The 19,687-nt window shown below is 41.8% G+C and overlaps 1 protein-coding gene and 1 long non-coding RNA gene across 2 annotated transcripts in view; one reads left to right on the top strand and one right to left on the bottom strand.

Annotated features, from left to right (window-relative positions):
• rapgefl1 (Rap guanine nucleotide exchange factor (GEF)-like 1) overlaps window positions 1-19,687 on the top strand; it is a 36,618-nt gene that overhangs the window by 11,933 nt on the left and 4,998 nt on the right. The window contains exons 4-15 of the mRNA XM_014984751.2: window positions 1,908-2,079; window positions 4,158-4,255; window positions 4,369-4,481; window positions 6,334-6,501; window positions 6,574-6,671; window positions 7,657-7,779; window positions 7,882-8,060; window positions 8,824-8,914; window positions 9,028-9,078; window positions 9,171-9,258; window positions 10,073-10,137; window positions 19,560-19,614. Coding sequence (XP_014840237.2) covers window positions 1,908-2,079; window positions 4,158-4,255; window positions 4,369-4,481; window positions 6,334-6,501; window positions 6,574-6,671; window positions 7,657-7,779; window positions 7,882-8,060; window positions 8,824-8,914; window positions 9,028-9,078; window positions 9,171-9,258; window positions 10,073-10,137; window positions 19,560-19,614 — 1,301 coding nt within the window. The remainder of the gene's footprint in view (window positions 1-1,907; window positions 2,080-4,157; window positions 4,256-4,368; window positions 4,482-6,333; window positions 6,502-6,573; window positions 6,672-7,656; window positions 7,780-7,881; window positions 8,061-8,823; window positions 8,915-9,027; window positions 9,079-9,170; window positions 9,259-10,072; window positions 10,138-19,559; window positions 19,615-19,687) is intronic.
• On the bottom strand, window positions 15,930-19,387 carry LOC148158132 (uncharacterized). Its single transcript, XR_015763937.1, has 2 exons — window positions 19,179-19,387; window positions 15,930-18,985 (listed from the first exon to the last, which is right to left on the bottom strand). It is a non-coding gene; the product is annotated as an uncharacterized LOC148158132 (long non-coding RNA).

Here is a 19,687-nt window from a genome sequence, read left to right on the forward strand (position 1 = left end):
TGACGTAAAGTTGCACCTTTGATGAGCATCACTATGTTCAGAATGTTGAAACCTTTCCTCTCCTGAGGGTGAGCCCAGCCTGCAGGGAGGTTATTCAGCTGTTTGCATTCATGATCACATTCTTTTGGTTCCTACGCCTAACTAATGACTGAGGCGAGGAATGGGGAGGTACTGACTGGTAGATCCACTTTTAATTCCCCCAGACCCTGAATTTCCAAACCTGCAGGTGGAAATCCATTTTCCAGATGGTTTCACCGGCTCAGAGCAGAAGGTTCTCATTATAATCCTGACTGTTTCACCTTCAGCGACAAATGACTCAATCTAAAAGTCAAACTCGATTGCATCATCTGCAAACAACTTTACGATCTGAATCATGCCAACTGTTTCACATTCTCATGCAAATTAATGCAGAACCATCAAAGATTAACTCGACTGCATCATCTGCAAACAACTTTACAACGTTTTAATAGACGCTTTAATATTCGCCTCCAAGTTTTTGTAGAACTTTCTAAGATCTGTAAAAAGCTTTACAATCTGATGCCAACTGTTTCAGAAACTCCTGCAAATTATTGCATAACCATTCAAACTTAAGTGCGTCATCTGCAAACAACTTTACAACCTGAATTGTGTTTACTTTTTCACATTTTTGTGAAAATAATTGTGGAACGTTCTAAACTTAACATGACTGTATCTTCTGCAAACATCAAACAGCTTTACAATCTGAATTATGCTAACTGCTTCTCTCTCTTGTGGAAATTATTGAAGAGCCATCCTAGTTCAACTTGACTGCGTCATCTGCAAACAGTCTTAAAATCTGATGCCAACTGTTTGACAAACTCCTGCAAATTATTGCATAACCATTCAAACTTGAGTGTGTCATCTGCAAACAGCTTTACAATCTGAATGGTGTTGGCTACTTCATATTCTGCTGCAAGTTGTTGCAGGAGAATTGTTTCTAAGCTTAAGACAACTACATCATCTGCAAATAAATTTACAATCTGAGTCATTCCAACTGTTTCCCATTCTACTACCAATTATTTCAGGACTTTCTAAGCTTAACATGACTGCATCATAAGCAAACAGCTTTACAATCTGATGCCAACTGTTTCACACACTCCTGCAAAGTATTGCATAACCATTCAAACTTAATTTGAGTGCGTCATCTGCAAACAACGTTACAATCTGAGTCACGCAAACTGTTTCCCGTTCTCCTGAAAGTTTTTGCAGAATCATCTGAGCTTAACATGACTGCATCATCCGCAAACTGTTTTCTGAAACCGGCTGAACTAGAAACCTCCGCGGGACTTCTTCTGTTGTGTTCTGATTAGTTCAGTTCATGACGGCTGATATGAAAACTGCCAGTTTTTTACATCCATCCACGTGAATCCTCCCCCACAGGGAGATGGAGAGGAAGAGAGGGATGTGGGCGGAAGCAGAAGAGTGAAAGAAACGGACAGAAATAAATCTGCCTTTGTTGTATTACAGAGATTCAGGGACTTTTCCTCTCAGGATGTGCACATCTGTCCTCCATGCAGGATTAAATAATCATAGACCTGATTAAAAATCAGAAGAACAAGGAGCGGATGGCAAAGGAGAGCAAAGCTTCATGGGAAATATAGCTAAAATTCTCAGCGTTGGACAAACATAGAGCAGAAATAGCATGTCTCATCAGCCAGGCAGAGGGGATGAAACAAGCAGAGTGTGTGTTGGTGCGACAGCTGGATGAGGATGTGTGTGTGTGTGTGTGTGTGTGTGGTGTAATGTGGGTCATCATGGCGGCGTCTCTCTGAGCTGAAAACGATGCTCCTCCTGCTGTAACACAGAAGATGCATGTAGGTTTCCACGCGCCGCAGAAACACGTGTTTCACATCCAGCCTGGTTCCTCCTTAACCCAAACGCTCCTCCAGATTCTCCCTGGAGGCACAGGTGGGGGGCGGCGAGCGGAGGGACGGCGAGGCTGAGGCGTCCATGAGCACCGCCGAGAGGAAGCAGGCGGTGCTGAACATGGCCTTCCGCTACCTGGACACCTACAGAGAGCTGCTGCAGGAGGAGGGGGAGCGCAGCAACAGCTTCCCCAAGGTACCAGTGTGAAGCCAGAGGTCAACGGCATTCAGCTGCACACAAACTGACCTCCAGTCTGACCAACGACACAAAGACCAGGCTACGCTTAGAGCAGCTCCACGACCACAATAAAATAATAAATTTAGCAAATTAGGACAAAACTATGACTTTTAAATTAGAATCTACTCACTGAAATGAGGTAACCTGTTCCATCTAATCACTGACTTATACTCTAAAGTATTCCAAATCTGATTTTAGTTTCTGTATTAAAACTGACCCAGATCCTGTTTTTATTGCTGAGAATAGATTAAATATTTTTATATCAATAAAAAGCAAACTGGATGATTTTCATTTAGCAAGGAATAGCTTAAAAAAATCTGATTACTTTATTTGTTTAATTAAAATAGTTCATGTTTAGCTTATTGTTGAGTAGGTAAGAAAGAAATCACAACTTTTTTTAGTTTATAAAAAGGTATTTTCAGCTTGTTTAGCTGAGCTGATTTACTGTTAAGATTCTAAAGATTTTTGTATTTAAATAAAATAAAAAAGAAAAATAACAATACAAAATCTAAATAAAATAGAATAAATAATAAAAATAAATAAAAAACACAAATTTAATTTCTAGTTTTTCTCCAACTTTTCTTCACGTTTATTTTTTTATGAAAGATTGGCTGAATTACTTTTATATTTACTGATATTTGTCCAGAGGGGGATTTAAACTTAGAACCTTATAGTGGATTTATAACAGTAAGCAAACTGGATACCTTCATTTAACAAGGAATACTTGCAAAAAACATGAAGTTTTAGACCTCAGGGGGGGAAAAAATCTGATTACTTGTTTAATTAAAATAGTTCATGTTTAGTTTATTATTGAGTAGGTTAAAAAATTCACATTTTGAGCTGAGGGTTTTGGTCCACATGACATTCCTCCTTTAAACCTCAGCTTCACAGCTGCAGTTTGTAACTTTTATTAAAAATATGTTGTTTCCATAAAACTGTCACCATGTTGTGAGATAATCTGTAAAATGATCTCCATCTTCTCCCAGAGCCATTTTTTCCATCTGAAGAAATGTACCACTCTCAACTGAAAAACAACCAATCCTGAGGTGGCAGGAGGCGGGTCTTAGCACTATTAATCAGTCTCGCTAATGTGCTGCTAAATGTGCTAGTGGCAGAGGAAGAACTCACCATTACTGGAAAACCGTTTATTCACCATTTTTGGTGGCCATACTAAGTAGCCTTAGCATTCATGACAGGCTATGCTAGCTGTAGCATCACAGAGATCGAGTGGGTAGAAGGGGGGGCACTAAGACCCGCCTCCTCACTCTGATTGGTTGTTTCTAGTTCTCACCGGGAGAAGACAGGAGCTTGGTTTCTTTTTTTCACAGATTATTTGTTTTATACCAAGCTGCCAAAATATGGTGTGAGTTTCAACAAATATGTAAAAAAATATACATTTTTATAAAGGTTACATACAGCAACTTTAAAGATGCTGAATTTGAACATCCCCATTATGTTCAGACCACCACAGGCCACCTCACCGACCACTACAGACCACCTCGCAGGCCACCACAGACCTCTTAACAGACCAACACACACCACCTCACAGGCCACCACAAACCACTTCACAGACCACCTCACAGACCACCACAGACCACCTCACAGGCCACCACAAACCACTTCACAGACCACCTCACAGACCACCACAGACCACCTCACAGGCCATCCTTCAATCCTGGAGGTTGAAGCCCTTCAGGCTGCATCCTGAAGGGTTTTGTTGTTCCAGAACCAACAAAAGGAAACTTCCCAGCCTTTCAGTAAAACGATGTAATCTCATGTAATCTGTCTCAAAGACTGAGACGCCATCAGGCCTCAACATGCCTGACTTCCTGATAATTATCGGCCAAACCTTGCATTCACGCAATGACAGTAACGGTTTGGAAAGCAGCCTGATGGGAATCTCCAGACTCTGGTTCTGAGAAGAAGGCCTGAAAGTGAAAGTGAAGCAGCTGAACCTGCTGCTGTTGGTGCGTTCTCCGTGCTGATGCCTCCGTTTGGGATGAATGAACTCAGATTGTGGGTTTGTCTGTGTGCAGGAGCTGTACATGTGTGCGGTTCAGGAGTTGACCCGGTATCCTGAGCTGGTGGAAGACGTCCTGAAGCTGCAGCGATGGTCCGAGATCCTGCACTGCCCGTAAGGCTGCAAAGACTCTAGATATTACTACTACATATTCTGCTGTTTTTGTTAGATATTCATCACGTTTATTCGCTGTTTTCACCTTTCAATCGGGATATTTGTCTATTCAGCTCCGACGAGGAGAAGGAGAGCAGGAAGAAGCAGGTCCGCCCGCTGTTCAGACACTTCAGACGCATCGATGCCTGCCTGCAGCCCCGTGAGGCCTTCAGAGGCTCAGACGAAAGTACGACGCCCACAGATACCTGCACACACACACACACACACACACACACACACACACACACACACACACACACACACACACACACACACACACACACACACACACACCTGAGTTATAAAGGCTGTGATCTGTAAACACACACGCTCACAATTGAAATGCAAACACAGCTGCAATCTGCGGTTGGGATATACAAATCACTGGCCGACACACCCTGAACACACACACGCACACACACACACACACGCATGCGCGCACACACACACACACACACACACACACACACACACACACACACACACACACACACACACACACACACACACACACACACACACACCTGAGGTTTGGACTTTTAACTCGAATACAAAGGACCAACCCAACAGTTCAGCTGCAGTTCCACAAATAACCAGTAGACGGAGCGAGAATCTCCATAAGTATTGATTTATAGGGGCAGTATCATTTAAAATGTCATTTTCTTTAGCTTTACATCATGTTTTAATATTATTCCCTCATTTAAACATCTATAACAGACCTGGAGTGTCGCTTTGATTCTTTCACATATGTGTCAGAAATCCTTTAATCTCTATGGTAACCATTCAGCTGTGAAAAATGCCTGGGTGGACTTAGCCCCGCCCTCAAGACGCAGCTCCTCCTTGGAACTACAGCTTCCAAGCTTCAGAGCTTCCACTGCCCCCACTCAGCTCCTTCAGACTAGCCAGCAACAATTAGCAAACTGCTGGTGGAACTGCTGAGTTCCTTATAGGAGCTACTTCTCAGAGCAACGCTGGTAAAAACGCTGGTAAAAACGTTGTTGAAGGGTTAATCGAGGAGCCATGTTGTGATGACTTTCTGAAAGCGGAGCTTTAGAAAGAGCAGGAGTTCTTAAAGAGACAGAGACCCAATTGAATCAGGAAGTAAAGTTTCTTTTAAGTTTTTTTGACAACAGCTGAAGGTGACATAGTTACTTGTGCTATAAAAAACACGATACCGCTCCTTTAAGGTGATTGAAAAATCTGTGTTTCTTAACAGCAACAAACCGCTTTGACGTCTTTCACTCCGGTTTCCATGGTTACCACAGTACCACAGAGACAGCCCTCGTCAAAGTGTTTAGTGTCATCCACATAAATACAGACTGTGGAGGAACCATGGTGCTGGTTCTGTTGGATCTCATTGCAGGATTTGACCATGACAACTGGGTCGGTTCAGATCTTACCTAAAGAACGGGGTTTTCTTTGTGTCAGTAGCTAACTTCTCATCGGAGCGGACAGAAATCACATGTGGAGTACCTCAGGGATCAATCCTTGGAACCCTCCTATTTAATATCTACATTATGATGTCACCAGATGACCCAGAAACGTCCAATCACTGAACAGATGCTTAGAACAGATAAATGTGTGGATGTGCCAAAACGTTTTCCAGCTGAACAGAAACAAAACGGAAGTTATTATCTTTGGACCTGAAGAGGAACGATCTAGAGTCACTTCACAGCTTCAGTTACTACAGCTGGAAACTAGAGATCAGACTGAAATCTGAACCTTCAGAAACACATAGAGACGGTTACAAAGACAGCCTTCTATCACCTGAAGAACTGTAGCTCAGAGAATAGACTCTACAGTTCTTTAAAGGAACCGAGTTCCTTTAAATCAAGGCTAAAAACCTGTTTCTTTAGAGTTTTCTTTGATTCATAATAACTGGAAAATGGATCAATATATTTGATTTGCTTGAGGATTTCCAATAAACTATAAAGTTTATTGGACTTTGACCTGCCTTGTTGCTTAAATGTTCTATTCAAATGAAGTTGACTTTTTGGTGAACATTCCCAGCTCAGTGTGATATTTTTGCGTGTTTGCAGTCTTCTGCAGGGTGTACACCCCGGATCACTCCTACGTCACCATCCGGAGCCGCCTGTCCTGCCGGGTCGGAGAGATTCTGGCGCTGGTCAAAGAGAAACTCCAGTACAGCGAGGACCAACCAGTTTTGCCTGGAAACCTCATACTGGTGGCCGTCACCTCAGCTGGAGGTCCGTCTTCCCTCAGGTTGTGGATGTTTTGGGTTTTTATCCCGCTGTGACTGATGGTGCCTGTGTTTGCAGAAAAAGCCGTGTTTCGCCCCAGCGACGAGGCCGTCTTCACCACGCTGGGCGTCAACACCCACCTGTTCGCTTGTGAACCCTCTGAACTAGACTCTCTGGTGAGGATCGATGCTTATTGATTGAAGGGTGATTGATTGTAGGGTAGCAACGGCCAATGAAACCAGAGAAAATGTCGGGTTGTGCTGATCTTTGCAGAAAACCAATGGAAAATCCAGTTGGGAAAGTCAGGATAAAAACTAACAGGAGAAATTCAGTAACCAGAATCCAGACTGGATTCAGGACATTTATTGAGGACAGTTAGGTCTCTGCTATGCTAACCTGATTAATTTGATGAATAATTAACCAGAAGTATTTGTTGTAATGACTGGAATTACCCCTAATAAAACATTAAACAGATTAGGACAGTTTTCCTTCCATGGAATATTTTATCATGAGTTGTAATCAGTGTTTTTATTAACATTTTCTGGCTCAGGGGAAAGTTCTCTCTGTTCATGGAGATTTGCTTTACCACTAAATCACAAATAAATCCTGCAAATAAATCAATCAAACTGAACACTGGATAACTGACACCATTCCTAACTGGAATGCAAGCATGGGGATGAGGGTGACACAGATGTAGAGTAGTACAGTCAAATTAATCCAGTCCAGTTTAAAATGAATCCAGTCCAGTCTAAAATCAATCCAGTCCAGTTTAGAGTCAATCCAGTCCAGTCCAGACTTTAACTCAATAAAAGATCTCTCTTTTCTAGAAAGTACATTTAAATTATTCTATTTAAGCAATTTCAAAAGGGTTATAGGCGTGATGAATCCCATAAACGTCACCAGTTCATGACGAAATATCAGAAATTCAGGAAAATGTAAAAAAAATCATTTAAAAAAAAGAGCGAGTAGGTTTGAATGAGGAGAAAGAAAGGGGGCCAAGCACCACACCTTGAGGAACCTCTATTTTAGTTCCCAGATTTGGAAAACTAAAGTTACCTACTGATAAGTGACTCTTATCATTGGGTTCAAAGTTCAACAGTGAAGACAGATTTCTGTCTGGAGTTTTTGTTTTACCTTTAATTCTGACGTCACTTCCTGCAGCTTCCTCTTCCTGAGGAGATCCACTGGACGCCTGGCGACAGCAAACTTCACGACATGTCGGCGGAGGAAGTGGCCAATCAGCTGGTGGTGTTTGACTGGGAACTTTTCAGCTGCGTTCACGAGGTCAGAAAAACATTTGGTGAAAAAATCGTAAAAACATGATTATCTGAAAAAAACTATCTGCAACTTTTTCATCTAATGTTACACCCATATCGCCCCCTGCAGGTGGAGTTCATCTGTTACGTATTTCATGGTGAGCAGTCCCGCTGGCGCCCCCTCAACCTGGAGCTGGTACTGCAGCGCTGCAGCGAGGTGCAACACTGGGTCGCCACGGAGATCCTGCAATGCCAGTCACTGCCAAAGAGGATCCAGCTGCTGCGCAAGTTCATCAAGATCGCAGCGCTGTGAGTTTATTATCCACACAAACTACAGAAAATATCATTAATGTAAACATTTTATTTCCTTTCATAGAACAAATTAAAATATTTTTCATTTTTTGGTAAATTAAAAAGGCGTAATTAAATGACTGCCAGAGAGACTAACATCATAATATTAATAATTTTCAACTGGAATTTATTCCCTCAATAAAAAAATAGGTCAAGAAACATTTTTATTAATAAATCTTATTCACGCAGACATATTAGTGCCATTGTAGACCGAGAAGAAACAGTGAAAATGACTTTCTGTAGGAAAAGAACACAGACATTTTAGTATGAAAAGTTGATAATTTGTAGGAAAAAAAAAACTAATTTTGAGATTCATTCCAGAAACTTTCTAGAAAATATTTGGTGATTTCTGATTTATTTTTTTTTTAAGTCAAATGTTCAACTTTTGAAACTCAGAAAATTTCCAAAAGTCAAAAAAGTTTTTTTTTTCCAAAAAATTCAGATTAATCTCCAACGTTTTGAAATTTTCTTAGCAAATCTTCGACTTTTCAGTCAAGAATTTCCACATTCTTTTCTAGAAAATGTTCAAATTTCCTCCTCTTTTTTTCTATCTCCAATGGACCTAATACACAGTTGAACTTATCAAATATTGTGATCAGTTTTGGGGCTACATGGTCAATAATCAGTGTTCAAATTGAACTGAACGCCATTGTTCCTCTGCAGCTCTCTGCTGCCTCCTGGTGTTCAGGTCATGAACTGACCCAGTTCTGCTCTGTTCCAGCTGTAAACAGCAGCAGGACCTGCTGTCCTTCCTGGCGGTGGTTCTGGGTCTGGACAACCCGGCCGTCAGCAGACTGCGGCTCACCTGGGAGGTACGACCCGCCGGGTTTTTAACAGAACAGACCGGACAGTTCTGTAAAACCCAGTCCGTCTGTAGAACCAGATCCTTTGGTTCTGATAAGGAAATCTCCTCTGATGTTCTCAGGGTCTTCCGGGGAAGTTCAGGAAGCAGTTCCAGCAGTTCGAAAGCATCGCTGTGAGTTTCCCACGCTGATCCTGGGTCTGTGCCGATCAGAACCGACCCGGTTCAGAAACACGATGCTCACCTTTGACCTTCTTCTCCTTCAGGACCCGTCCAGGAACCACAAGTCCTACAGGGACCTGATCACCAGCCTGAGACCCCCGCTGATCCCGTTCACCCCGCTGCTGCTGAAAGGTGACCAGAACCCGAGCAGAACTTAAAGAACTGTGATGGGTTTGACTGATTTTAACAGTTCTTCTGTTTGTTTTTTTTTGTTTGTTTGTTTGTTTTCAATCCTATCACTGTATTTTTTGCGACAACAAACTGGAAAAACGCAAATTTCCTGAAGTCTTAATATTTTGCCATTTCCCATGGGGCTCTGCTCCCAGCTGAGGAACAGATGCAGTTGGACCTGCTGGCCAATCAGCTCTTTGTTTATCTGCTAAGCAAGAAGGGAAAAAAATTAAACAAAATCTGTTTATTATGATTTCCAACAGTTCTGTAACCTTTCACCGTTACACTGGTTTTTCTGTTTTTAATACATTTCAGGTAAATAATTGTTAATTATTAGAGAGGACATGCTGGAGAGCTTGAAACTCTCCGTCTCCATGGCAACACAGTCAGAGAACAGGACGGATGAAAGTAGGTTAAAGGAAAAAAAGATGAAAACTGTTATTTTTGAATTGTGATCTGGCGCCCCCAGTGGGTGGAAAGTGAAAAACACTAATGATTATTATAGTGATTGATTATTCTAGTGATTAATCAGATTAAAAAATTAGCACTTTCTGCAGATTTCAAAATTATTTCTTAAGCTTTTTTGCATAATATTAGAAATACTTTAAAAGATGCCAATAAAACAAACAATTTAATTAATTTAATAATCATTTTAAAATGCAATAAAATTCCATTCCTTTAGTGAATTCTTGATCATTTGTAGCAAAGGACGCATCTGATAAATCCGTTTTTCTCCAGTGAGATTCCTGACCGTTCTGATTTGTGTCGTTTGCAGATTTGACGTTTCTTCACGAGAGTTGCAAAACGTTCCACGGAGAATTCGTCAACTTTGAGAAGATGGTGAGTTTGTTGTTCACTTACGACATAATGGAAATGTTCAGATGTTTTAATTATTTTTACAGGTGAATAAATTAGGTTACCTTAACAGCTTATCAGCTAAAAAAGTTTAAAGGAGACAGAAAAAGACTCAAAACTGTTTCACAACCATTGCATGAAAAAAAAAATATTGAAAACTCCTGAAGTTTGGTGATAAAACTCCAGAGGAGCTAAATGAGCTGAAAAGATTGAGACCAGGGGTGCCCAAAGAGCGGCACAGGGGCCATTTGTGGCCCTTGGATTGATTTTTTATGGCCCCAACTAGGGCTGAAACGATTCCTCGAATGATTCGAGTACCTCGATTACTAAAATTCCTCGAGGAAAATTTACCTGCCTCGAAGCTTCGTTAATTTATGTTTTATTAGTTAGCGCACCGTGTTCCGGCCGGGACTTCATTTGCGTTGCGCGGAGCTCTCACTTCCGCCTCTGAGTTGTTGACAAAAGCTAAGTCTCAGCGGCATAAAGTCCAATCTTCAAGATTGGCCCGTGGGGATTTTATGGATTGATGATAATGCCCGACTTTTTATCGTTTTTGGGGAACCAATAAGCATCCTTAAAATGACTGGGGAATGCCTGGAGTACGGCAGCATTTCTCCTCCGGGGCTGCTGGTTGAAAGCGAACGGCGGGAAGAGCGCTGAGGTGAGCGGATAGCCTGAGCAGGGCGGGCGGCTGAGTAGCTGATGCTTACCGTGTAAATGTAGCTTTACCGAAGAACCGCACAATAAATTTCATATCCCGGTCTGAAGAAACGGGTGGCGGAGCGCATCGTACATGGCTGGTAGATGAGTTTCTGAGTGTGACCAGTGAAGGTGTCGTAAATATCCCGTATTGCTTCCCCCCGTGTTCGTCCCCCGGTCTAACGGTTCGTCAGTCCGCTGGTCTATTTCCTCCCCTCCACCCCATCTTACGTTGTTCATTCGCCCTCTCCTCCCACTCCAGGCGGCATTTCCCGTATTTTCAAACCCAAAGCGTGACAGGTTAGGTGGCAAGGTGAGTTTAATTAATCTATTAAACTCACTGAAGATGAATACATAAACTAAAAGCTGGATTGTAGACATTTTTTATAAGCATATTTGTGAGCCTGCCTCTTTGTTATTACATTCAATATAATTTCAGATTTTTCTATAACTTTTCTTCTGGTTAACTTAGAAAGTGAGCTATTATTGTTACAGGTTAGTTTTCTAAACTACAAAAAAGCAACTGTTAGGGATGCTCAAATATGAAAAATTGGACTGATACTGATATCTGATAGTAACACCGGTATTATGCCAGATTTACCAATATTTCATTTTATAATTTTTTTTTATCCGATTACTCGATTAATCGTAAGAATAATCGATAGATTACTCGATTACTAAAATATTCGTTTACAACAGCCCTAGCCCCAACTGCAGTTCAACTTAAACTTTAGATTTGTAATCAGGGTAAAATTATTATTTTGCAGTGGAAATTGTTAAGTAAAACACAAACTTTTTATCTTTTTACAATCTAGCTTTTATAAAAAGTAGAAAGTTTATTCAGACTTTCGCTGAAAACTTTGCAGCACCCAAACCAGCTCTCATTTAATTATTAAACTCAGCTGAGAATAGATTTGTTAAACCAAGACAAAGAGAATTTGAAAAATAATCGTCTATCTTTGAATACAGCAAACATGAAAAATCCTTTTTGAGTTTTGGTTCTAGGATGAAGAAAATCCCTTTCCTTAAAGAAAATTTACTATTTTTTTTATTATTATTACCTTCTTGGTCCCGCTGCAAAAACAAATTCTTACTAAGTGTTTTTGGTCTGGTTTGTAATGCAAATGTTTTAGTACATTTGAAATAAGAAAAACAAACTTACAAGTAATTTCTCAGCAAGAGAGAGAAGCTTGTTTTAAGTCAATAATTTCTTAATGTTGATGGAAAGTTGTATTTCCACTGGCTGATTATTTCACTTACACCAAGAAATTTCCCCATGTTCCAAGTGAAATAATATGCTAATGGGACAGAACATTTTCATCAATATTAAGGAATTGTTGACTCTCGCTGTCATGTCCTCAACCTCCATCGCCTTGTTGGAGTCGACATTCAGATAAACTCCTCTCCAAGATGACCACACAGACAAGAGGGCTTACGTTGACTCTTTACTGAAGCCAGTTGGAGTAGGGTAAAACTGAGAAATGAACATACAAACGTTCAGAAATAATACACAGTAACAAACAATACAGCACCTAAGGGTACAATAAATTTGCTCCAGAGAAAATATTTAGTGCACGGCTAAACGTTCTTTAAGGGAAATACTGCTTTTACAAACAGCTAAATTATTCTTAATAAACAAAAGATCCATTGCGAAATTTAATACATACCAACAGTGCTTTCAAAGACCGACTGAATCGAAGTTGCCGTGTTACTGAGAGAAAACCATGCTTAGTATTCTCCTGCCTTGTCTACTTTTTATGACATCATCAAAAACGGCAGGCTCTTAAAATGTAGTACCTAATCCTGCCACTAGATGGCAACAACTGAACACTTCTGTAGAATAAACCTGTGAAATGTCAATAAACTGGCACATAACAACACACTCCCCGCCTGAAACTTTACTTGTTTCACCATTAATAACATTCTCAACATTACTCTTCGGAAGAAATAAGCAAAACCGTTTCACTTGCAGGTCGCAAGAACAACTTTACGCCATCTGCACTTGTCACTCTGACCTGAACTTTCCGAACAAGTCCATCTTTACTGGGGTACACTTCAGCAATGATGCCCATAGGCCAAACATTGCGTTTTACTGCATTGTCTCTTAGGAGCACAACATCTCCTGGTTTTAAACTTCTGTGTTCAGATGTCCACTTTTTGCGAGGTTGCAGAGTAGATAAATACTGCTTGCGCCATCTGGTCCAGAATGTGTCTGACAGACTTTGGACCCTGCGCCACTGATGTCGAGACAAGTCTTTGTCATCAAAGTCCCCTACAGGTGCCGGACAAGGACCCACTTTCTGCGTTAACAATGTTGCCGGTGTAAGAATGAATGGATCCATAGGGTCATTGGAGACAGGAATTAATGGTCTGTTGTTCACAATGGCGGTGACCTCTGCCATGAAGGTTACGAGCACCTCGTGTGTGAGTTTGGAAGACCCCATCTGAAGAAACATCGAGTCCAAAATGCGGCGTGCGACACCAATCATCCGTTCCCACACTCCACCCATATGAGAAGAGTGTGGGCTGTTGAAGGTCCACATGCAGTCATGATCCGAAAGAAATCTCTTCACAGATTCTCCATCAATGTTTGATGGGATTCCTAGGACCTTTGAGGCTCCGACAAAATTAGTTCCTCTATCAGAGCGGATGTGCTTCACTGGTCCTCGGATTGCCAGGAACCTTCTCAATCCATTTATGAAACTGGAGGTATCCAGAGATTCAATGACCTCAATATGGATAGCTCTAACACTTAAACAGGTGAATAGAATAGCCCATCTTTTGCTCTCTGCATGACCTCCTCTTGTTCGTCGGGCTGCTACAGACCAGGGGCCAAAAACATCTAGGCCAATATTCGAAAATGGCGGTTCCATGCTGAGCCTGTCGGCTGGGAGATCTGCCATTTTTTGAACTTCACACCTTCCTCTGAGCTTTCTACATGTGATGCACTCAAAGATGAGCTTGCTCACGCACCGTTTGCCACCAAGGATCCAAAAACCAGCAGATCTGATGGCTCCTTCAGTAAAATGCCTCCCTTGATGTTGAATCTCTTCATGGTAATGACGAACTATCAGGGTGGTGACATGATGACGGCCAGGTAGAATCAAAGGTCTTTTTTCTTCAGAACTCAAGCTTGCTTCCTGAAGGCGACCTCCTACCCGTATAATTCCCTTCTTGTCAATGAATGGATCCAAAGACCAGAGTGGGCTACTCTTTGGAATGTTTTGATTAGAAGCAAGTAGTTCCAGCTCTTCTCCAAAGACTTCATGTTGAACAGTTTTTAGGATGACTGTGGTGCTGCAGTTGAGAATATCCACTGATAAGTGTGAGGAACACAAATGCCAGCCTTTACACTCAGTTGAGAGATTCCTCTGCTGCCTTTTGAAACATTGAATGATGTGGATTAAAGCACCAACTGCTTTAACAACTGTTCTCCAGCATGAAAAGCGATTGAAACGATGAGATCTAAGCTGCTGAAACACCACTGTTGACAGAGTTGTCACTTGTCTTATTTCAGGATCGCTTTCTGGCTCCAAAAGCTCAAATGTTTGATCTACAATTGAGGTGTCTTTTGGTTTGGACAAAAAGGTTGGGCCAGTGAACCATATTGTGTTTCTTAAAAGTTCTGCTGGGACAGGTCGTGTCGCAATGTCTGCAGGGTTGTGCTCCGTGTGCACATACTGCCATTGCTGTGGCAGTGTGCTGCGTCTGATTCTTTGGACTCGGTTGTGAACAAATACATGAAATCTCCTTTTCTCATTGTAAATGTAGCCCAGAACAACTTTACTGTCTGTATAAAAGGTGATTGTTGTGAAATGGATGTCAATTTCAGAGACAATCACCTCCGACAAGTTCACTGCCATAACTGCGGCACAAAGCTCCAGTCTGGGTATAGTATATCCAGGCCGTGGAGCAAGTCTTGCTTTACTTGCTATCAAACCCGTGTAGCATTTTCCATGTTCATCCACAGTCTTTAAATATGCAACTGCTGCCACTGCTCTCTCCGAGGCATCTGAAAACACACATAGTTCCGTGTGCTTAGCAGCAGATGGTGGCACATGTGTGTACGATCTAGGGATCTTAAAATGCTGCAGCTCTTTAAGAGTGTTTCTCCAGATCTCCCACAACTTCTCCTTTTTTGGGGGAAGGGGAGTATCCCAGTCCGGGGAATCTATGGTGAATTCCCGAAGGAGTGCTTTACCCTGAATGGTGATAGGAGACACAAATCCGAGTGGGTCATACAGACTGTTTACAGTGGAGAGGATTCCACGTCGGGTAAAAGCTTTTTTCTCCTCTTGAACTTGATAAGTGAAAGTGTCTGAATCCAAGTCCCACAACAAACCCAAACTGCGTTGCACAGGCAGATTATCAGAATCAAGATCCAGGTCTTTCAGGTTTGCAGCATGATCCTCGCAGGAAAAGGCTTCCATCACCCTTTTACTGTTAGAAGCCAGCTTATGTAGCCTGAGATTTGAACAAGCTAGCATTTCTTGTGTCCTTTTCAGAAGGCTGATGGCATCCTCTGGAGAAGGAAGAGATTTCAGGCCATCGTCCATATAGAAATCGCGGACAACAAACTGTCTAGCATCCTCTCCAAAATCCTTTTGACCATCCTCTGCTGCTCTTCTGAGGCAGTAAATAGCTACTGCAGGCGAAGGGCTATTTCCGAAAACGTGCACCTTCATGCGGTATTCTGTTATCTCTCCTTCAGGGTCGTTATTCTTGAACCAGAGAAACCGGAGAAAATTGCGGTCTTCTGGTTTGACCGTGAAACAGTAAAACATTTGCTGTATGTCTACTGAAAAGGCAATTGGTTCCTTTCTGAACCTCAGAAGAACCCCAATGAGGCTATTATTGAGGTCAGGCCCTGTCAAAAGTACCTGATTTAAGGAAAGTCCGTTATGCTGTGCACTAGAGTCGAAGACAACCCTTATTTGAGATGGTTTTTTTGGATGAAAAACCCCAAAGCAAGGTAAATACCAATGCTCCTCCCCGGGTTTCAGTGAAGGTGCTTCTTCTGCATGCCCATTTTTAAAGATCTTTTCCATGAAATCACAAAACTGCTGTTTCATCTCAGGTTTCTTTCTGAAATTTTGCTGCAGTGAGTTGAGTCGCTTAAGTGCTTGTAAGCGGTTGTCTGGAAGCTGTGGTCGCCATGTCCTGAAAGGAAGAGGAGCCACCCAGTTGTTCTTTTCATCCTGGTGTACTTCTCTGTCCATGATTGTAAGGAATTGAATGTCCTCTATTGAAGGAGCCTCCAAGTCATCATCCTTTGTTTGGTGAAAGACATCAGCATCGGAGCCTTCATAAGTGACGATGCCTTTGTTTAAAGAAGAAACTGCGATGGGGTCATCATAGCAGTATCGCTCTTTAACTGTGAAACCCTGTGGGCATGGTTCAAATAAAGAGGGCCGTCCATTTTTTAAGATGTTGGTGTAACAGGAGGTCACCACAGATGGCTTATGGACATCTCCAATGCATACATCACCAACAATCACCCAACCCAAATCTAGTTTTTGGGCATATGGTGCATTATGCGGGCCGTTTACTTGCTTTCTAACCTTATGTACTCTGATAATGTCTCTGCCTAATAAGAGCACAATAGGAGCTTGCTCCTCAAGCTTGGGGAAATTCTTTGCAAGAGGTTTCAAATGGCTATGGTTCAATGCCACTTCGGGTGTCGGGATTTCTGAACGATTATTTGGAATCTCGTTGCATTCAATTAATGTTGGTAAAGAGAGCTGAATGCTGCCATCATTAGCCTCGACCATGAAGCCACGGGCCTGCCTGCCTTCTGTTTCCATAGTTCCTGCACAGGTTTTCAGGAAATATGGTGTGGCTATCCCTGATATATTGAACAGATCAAAAAATTCAGACCGTGCAAGTGATTTATTACTTTGGTCATCTAATATTGCATACATCTTAACTGCAGCATCAGGATGACCAGCAGGAAATACTTTCACAAGACTTATTTTAGAACAGGAACGTCCTGAGATTTCCTTGCCACAGATTTTCGTGCATGTCGTGGAGACAGCCATTTCCTTGCTGTCATTTATTCCCTCCCCGCCATTCTCTGATATAGAGGAATCTGGGGTACTCGACCACGGTGCAGTCCCTGGGTGTAGGACTGTAACATGTTTTTTACTTCCACACTCTGTGCAGATTATCTCTTCATCACAGTTCTTTGCCAAATGTAGAGCTTTGCAACACTTATAACAAATCCCATATTTCTTCAGAATTGCCTTTCGTTCTTCAATGAGCATTCCCCTGAAGGTCCTACATTTAGAAAGAGGGTGAGGTTTGTTGTGTAGCACACAATGTTTGGCTGGATCATCTGTTGAGACGGGCCTACTTGCAGATGGAATACTGGTTTGAACAGAGCCACAGTGCTGTCTAGGTAATGTCTTAGGAGAGACCCCGGTTTTCAGTACAGCGAAAGGCTTATGAGCATCAGTTCTCAGGACTGGCCTATGGTGCTCAGTTGAATCATTATGCAATGCTGTCAGCATGAAACTGGGGTCAGTTCTCATTTTAGCTTGATTACACACAAAATTCACAAAGAAACTGAATGGAGGATAGAGAACCATGTGTTCCTCTTTGTATTGAAATCCTGATGTTAGCCACTTTTCTTGTAAATAGAATGGCAACTTCTGCACAACAGGGTTAATGCCACGAGGCGTATCTAGGTAACTTAGACCTAGTAGATCACCATCTGCCTTGGCTGCCTCTATCTCCATTAACAAATCTCCGAGTTCTCTTAATTTGCGGTGGTCTTTATTAGAGATTTTGGGAAAACTCTCCAACCTTCTGAACAAGGAGTTCTCAACCACCTCTGAAGCCCCGTAACACTCATTTAGTCTGTCCCAAACTGCCCTGAGTCCGTACTCGGGGTAATTCACATGCACTGTTCTTATACGTCTAGCATGTTCTGCTGAGTCTTTCCCTAGCCATTTTACTAAAAGATCTAGCTGCTCGTTGGCTGAGAGGTTTAAATCTCTGATGGCACTCAAAAATGATGCTCTCCAGGCCCTAAAGCACTCAGGACGGTCATTGAACTGTGTGAGACCAGTGGACACTAACTCGCGTCGTGCAATGAATCTAACAAGGTCTGACATACATTTACTTTCTTCCCCTTGACTCATTTGTGGACCATTATCTTTGTAACTAGCATTCTGTAACAGAGGCAAGTTGTCGGTTCTTTTTCTAAAGTCCGTCCTACTGTAGAAAGTGTCTGTAGGATTCTCCAAATAATTTGTGTTTTGCTCAATCTTTGGCATAGATTTTCCAATTAATCTTGACTGTTTCCCAAAATGGTTATTGGATCCAACTGTCATGGTTAGATTCTGAGCCTGAGTTGCTATGGTATGTTCTGATTTTGGCTGCACTGGCAAGGCCATTTCTGGTGCATAGATTCCTTTATCAGAGTCATGTATAGATTCATGTTGGGTTGGTTTCAGGTCTGTATCACATGAATAGGTTTTTGTTTTAGGCATGCCAAAAGTGCCTTCACTGTGGATAGATCCCTCTACATATTCCTTTGTGCGTGATTCTGGATCCACATTTGGAACGTCAATTTCACTAAACATTTCACCATGCTGTTCCACAGCTGACTCCAAAACTTCTGCTTTAGCTTCTGCAGCTGCAGCCTTTTTCTGCGAACGAACTTTATCCAACGAAGCCTCCAAATGTGTTTTTTGAAGCTGTGTTGAGGCTTCAAGCTCTGCTTGTTGTATCCTCAGTCTAACCTCTTTCTCAACAAATGCTGCTTCAGCTTTTGCTGCTTCTGCTTCTGCACGTGCCAATGCTGCAGCTACCTTGCTAGCTGCCGAACTTGTAGACTGCTTAGACGAGCCTGAGATGCGTGATCTTGTTTTAACAGATCCTGATATGGAGCTTTTCCTTGACATAATGAAGACTGAAGCGCTTAGCTTACTTTTATGAACGGGTCTTTTCCAATTGACTAGTTCTTCCGATGTAGAAGGTGGTCCGCCAGAAAGTGTTGTTTTACTGTCATGTCCTCAACCTCCATCGCCTTGTTGGAGTCGACATTCAGATAAACTCCTCTCCAAGATGACCACACAGACAAGAGGGCTTACGTTGACTCTTTACTGAAGCCAGTTGGAGTAGGGTAAAACTGAGAAATGAACATACAAACGTTCAGAAATAATACACAGTAACAAACAATACAGCACCTAAGGGTACAATAAATTTGCTCCAGAGAAAATATTTAGTGCACGGCTAAACGTTCTTTAAGGGAAATACTGCTTTTACAAACAGCTAAATTATTCTTAATAAACAAAAGATCCATTGCGAAATTTAATACATACCAACAGTGCTTTCAAAGACCGACTGAATCGAAGTTGCCGTGTTACTGAGAGAAAACCATGCTTAGTATTCTCCTGCCTTGTCTACTTTTTATGACATCATCAAAAACGGCAGGCTCTTAAAATGTAGTACCTAATCCTGCCACTAGATGGCAACAACTGAACACTTCTGTAGAATAAACCTGTGAAATGTCAATAAACTGGCACATAACAACACACTCGCTGAAAAGTTACTTCTAAGTTAGTTTTGTTTTATTTCAAGTTGACAAAGGTATTTGCAGTAGAAACTACACAAAAATACTTGGTAAGATTTTGTGTTTTTGCTGTGATGTGAAACCACATCCCGTAGAACCTCAGTAATCTCATATTTATCGTTTTCTGCAGCATAAAGTGGCTGAAATGGTGAGAACCATCAGACGGTACCGCAGCTCCCAGCTGGGTGAGTCCAAACTCTTCCTCACTGTCCTGTCTATCTCCACCTGGTGGCAGGTTTCTGCCACTGCAGCTGTGAC

This window comes from Poecilia mexicana, unplaced genomic scaffold, assembly GCF_051168715.1.
Source record: "Poecilia mexicana isolate PSO_F unplaced genomic scaffold, ASM5116871v1 scaffold_8, whole genome shotgun sequence".
NCBI lineage: Eukaryota > Metazoa > Chordata > Actinopteri > Cyprinodontiformes > Poeciliidae > Poecilia > Poecilia mexicana.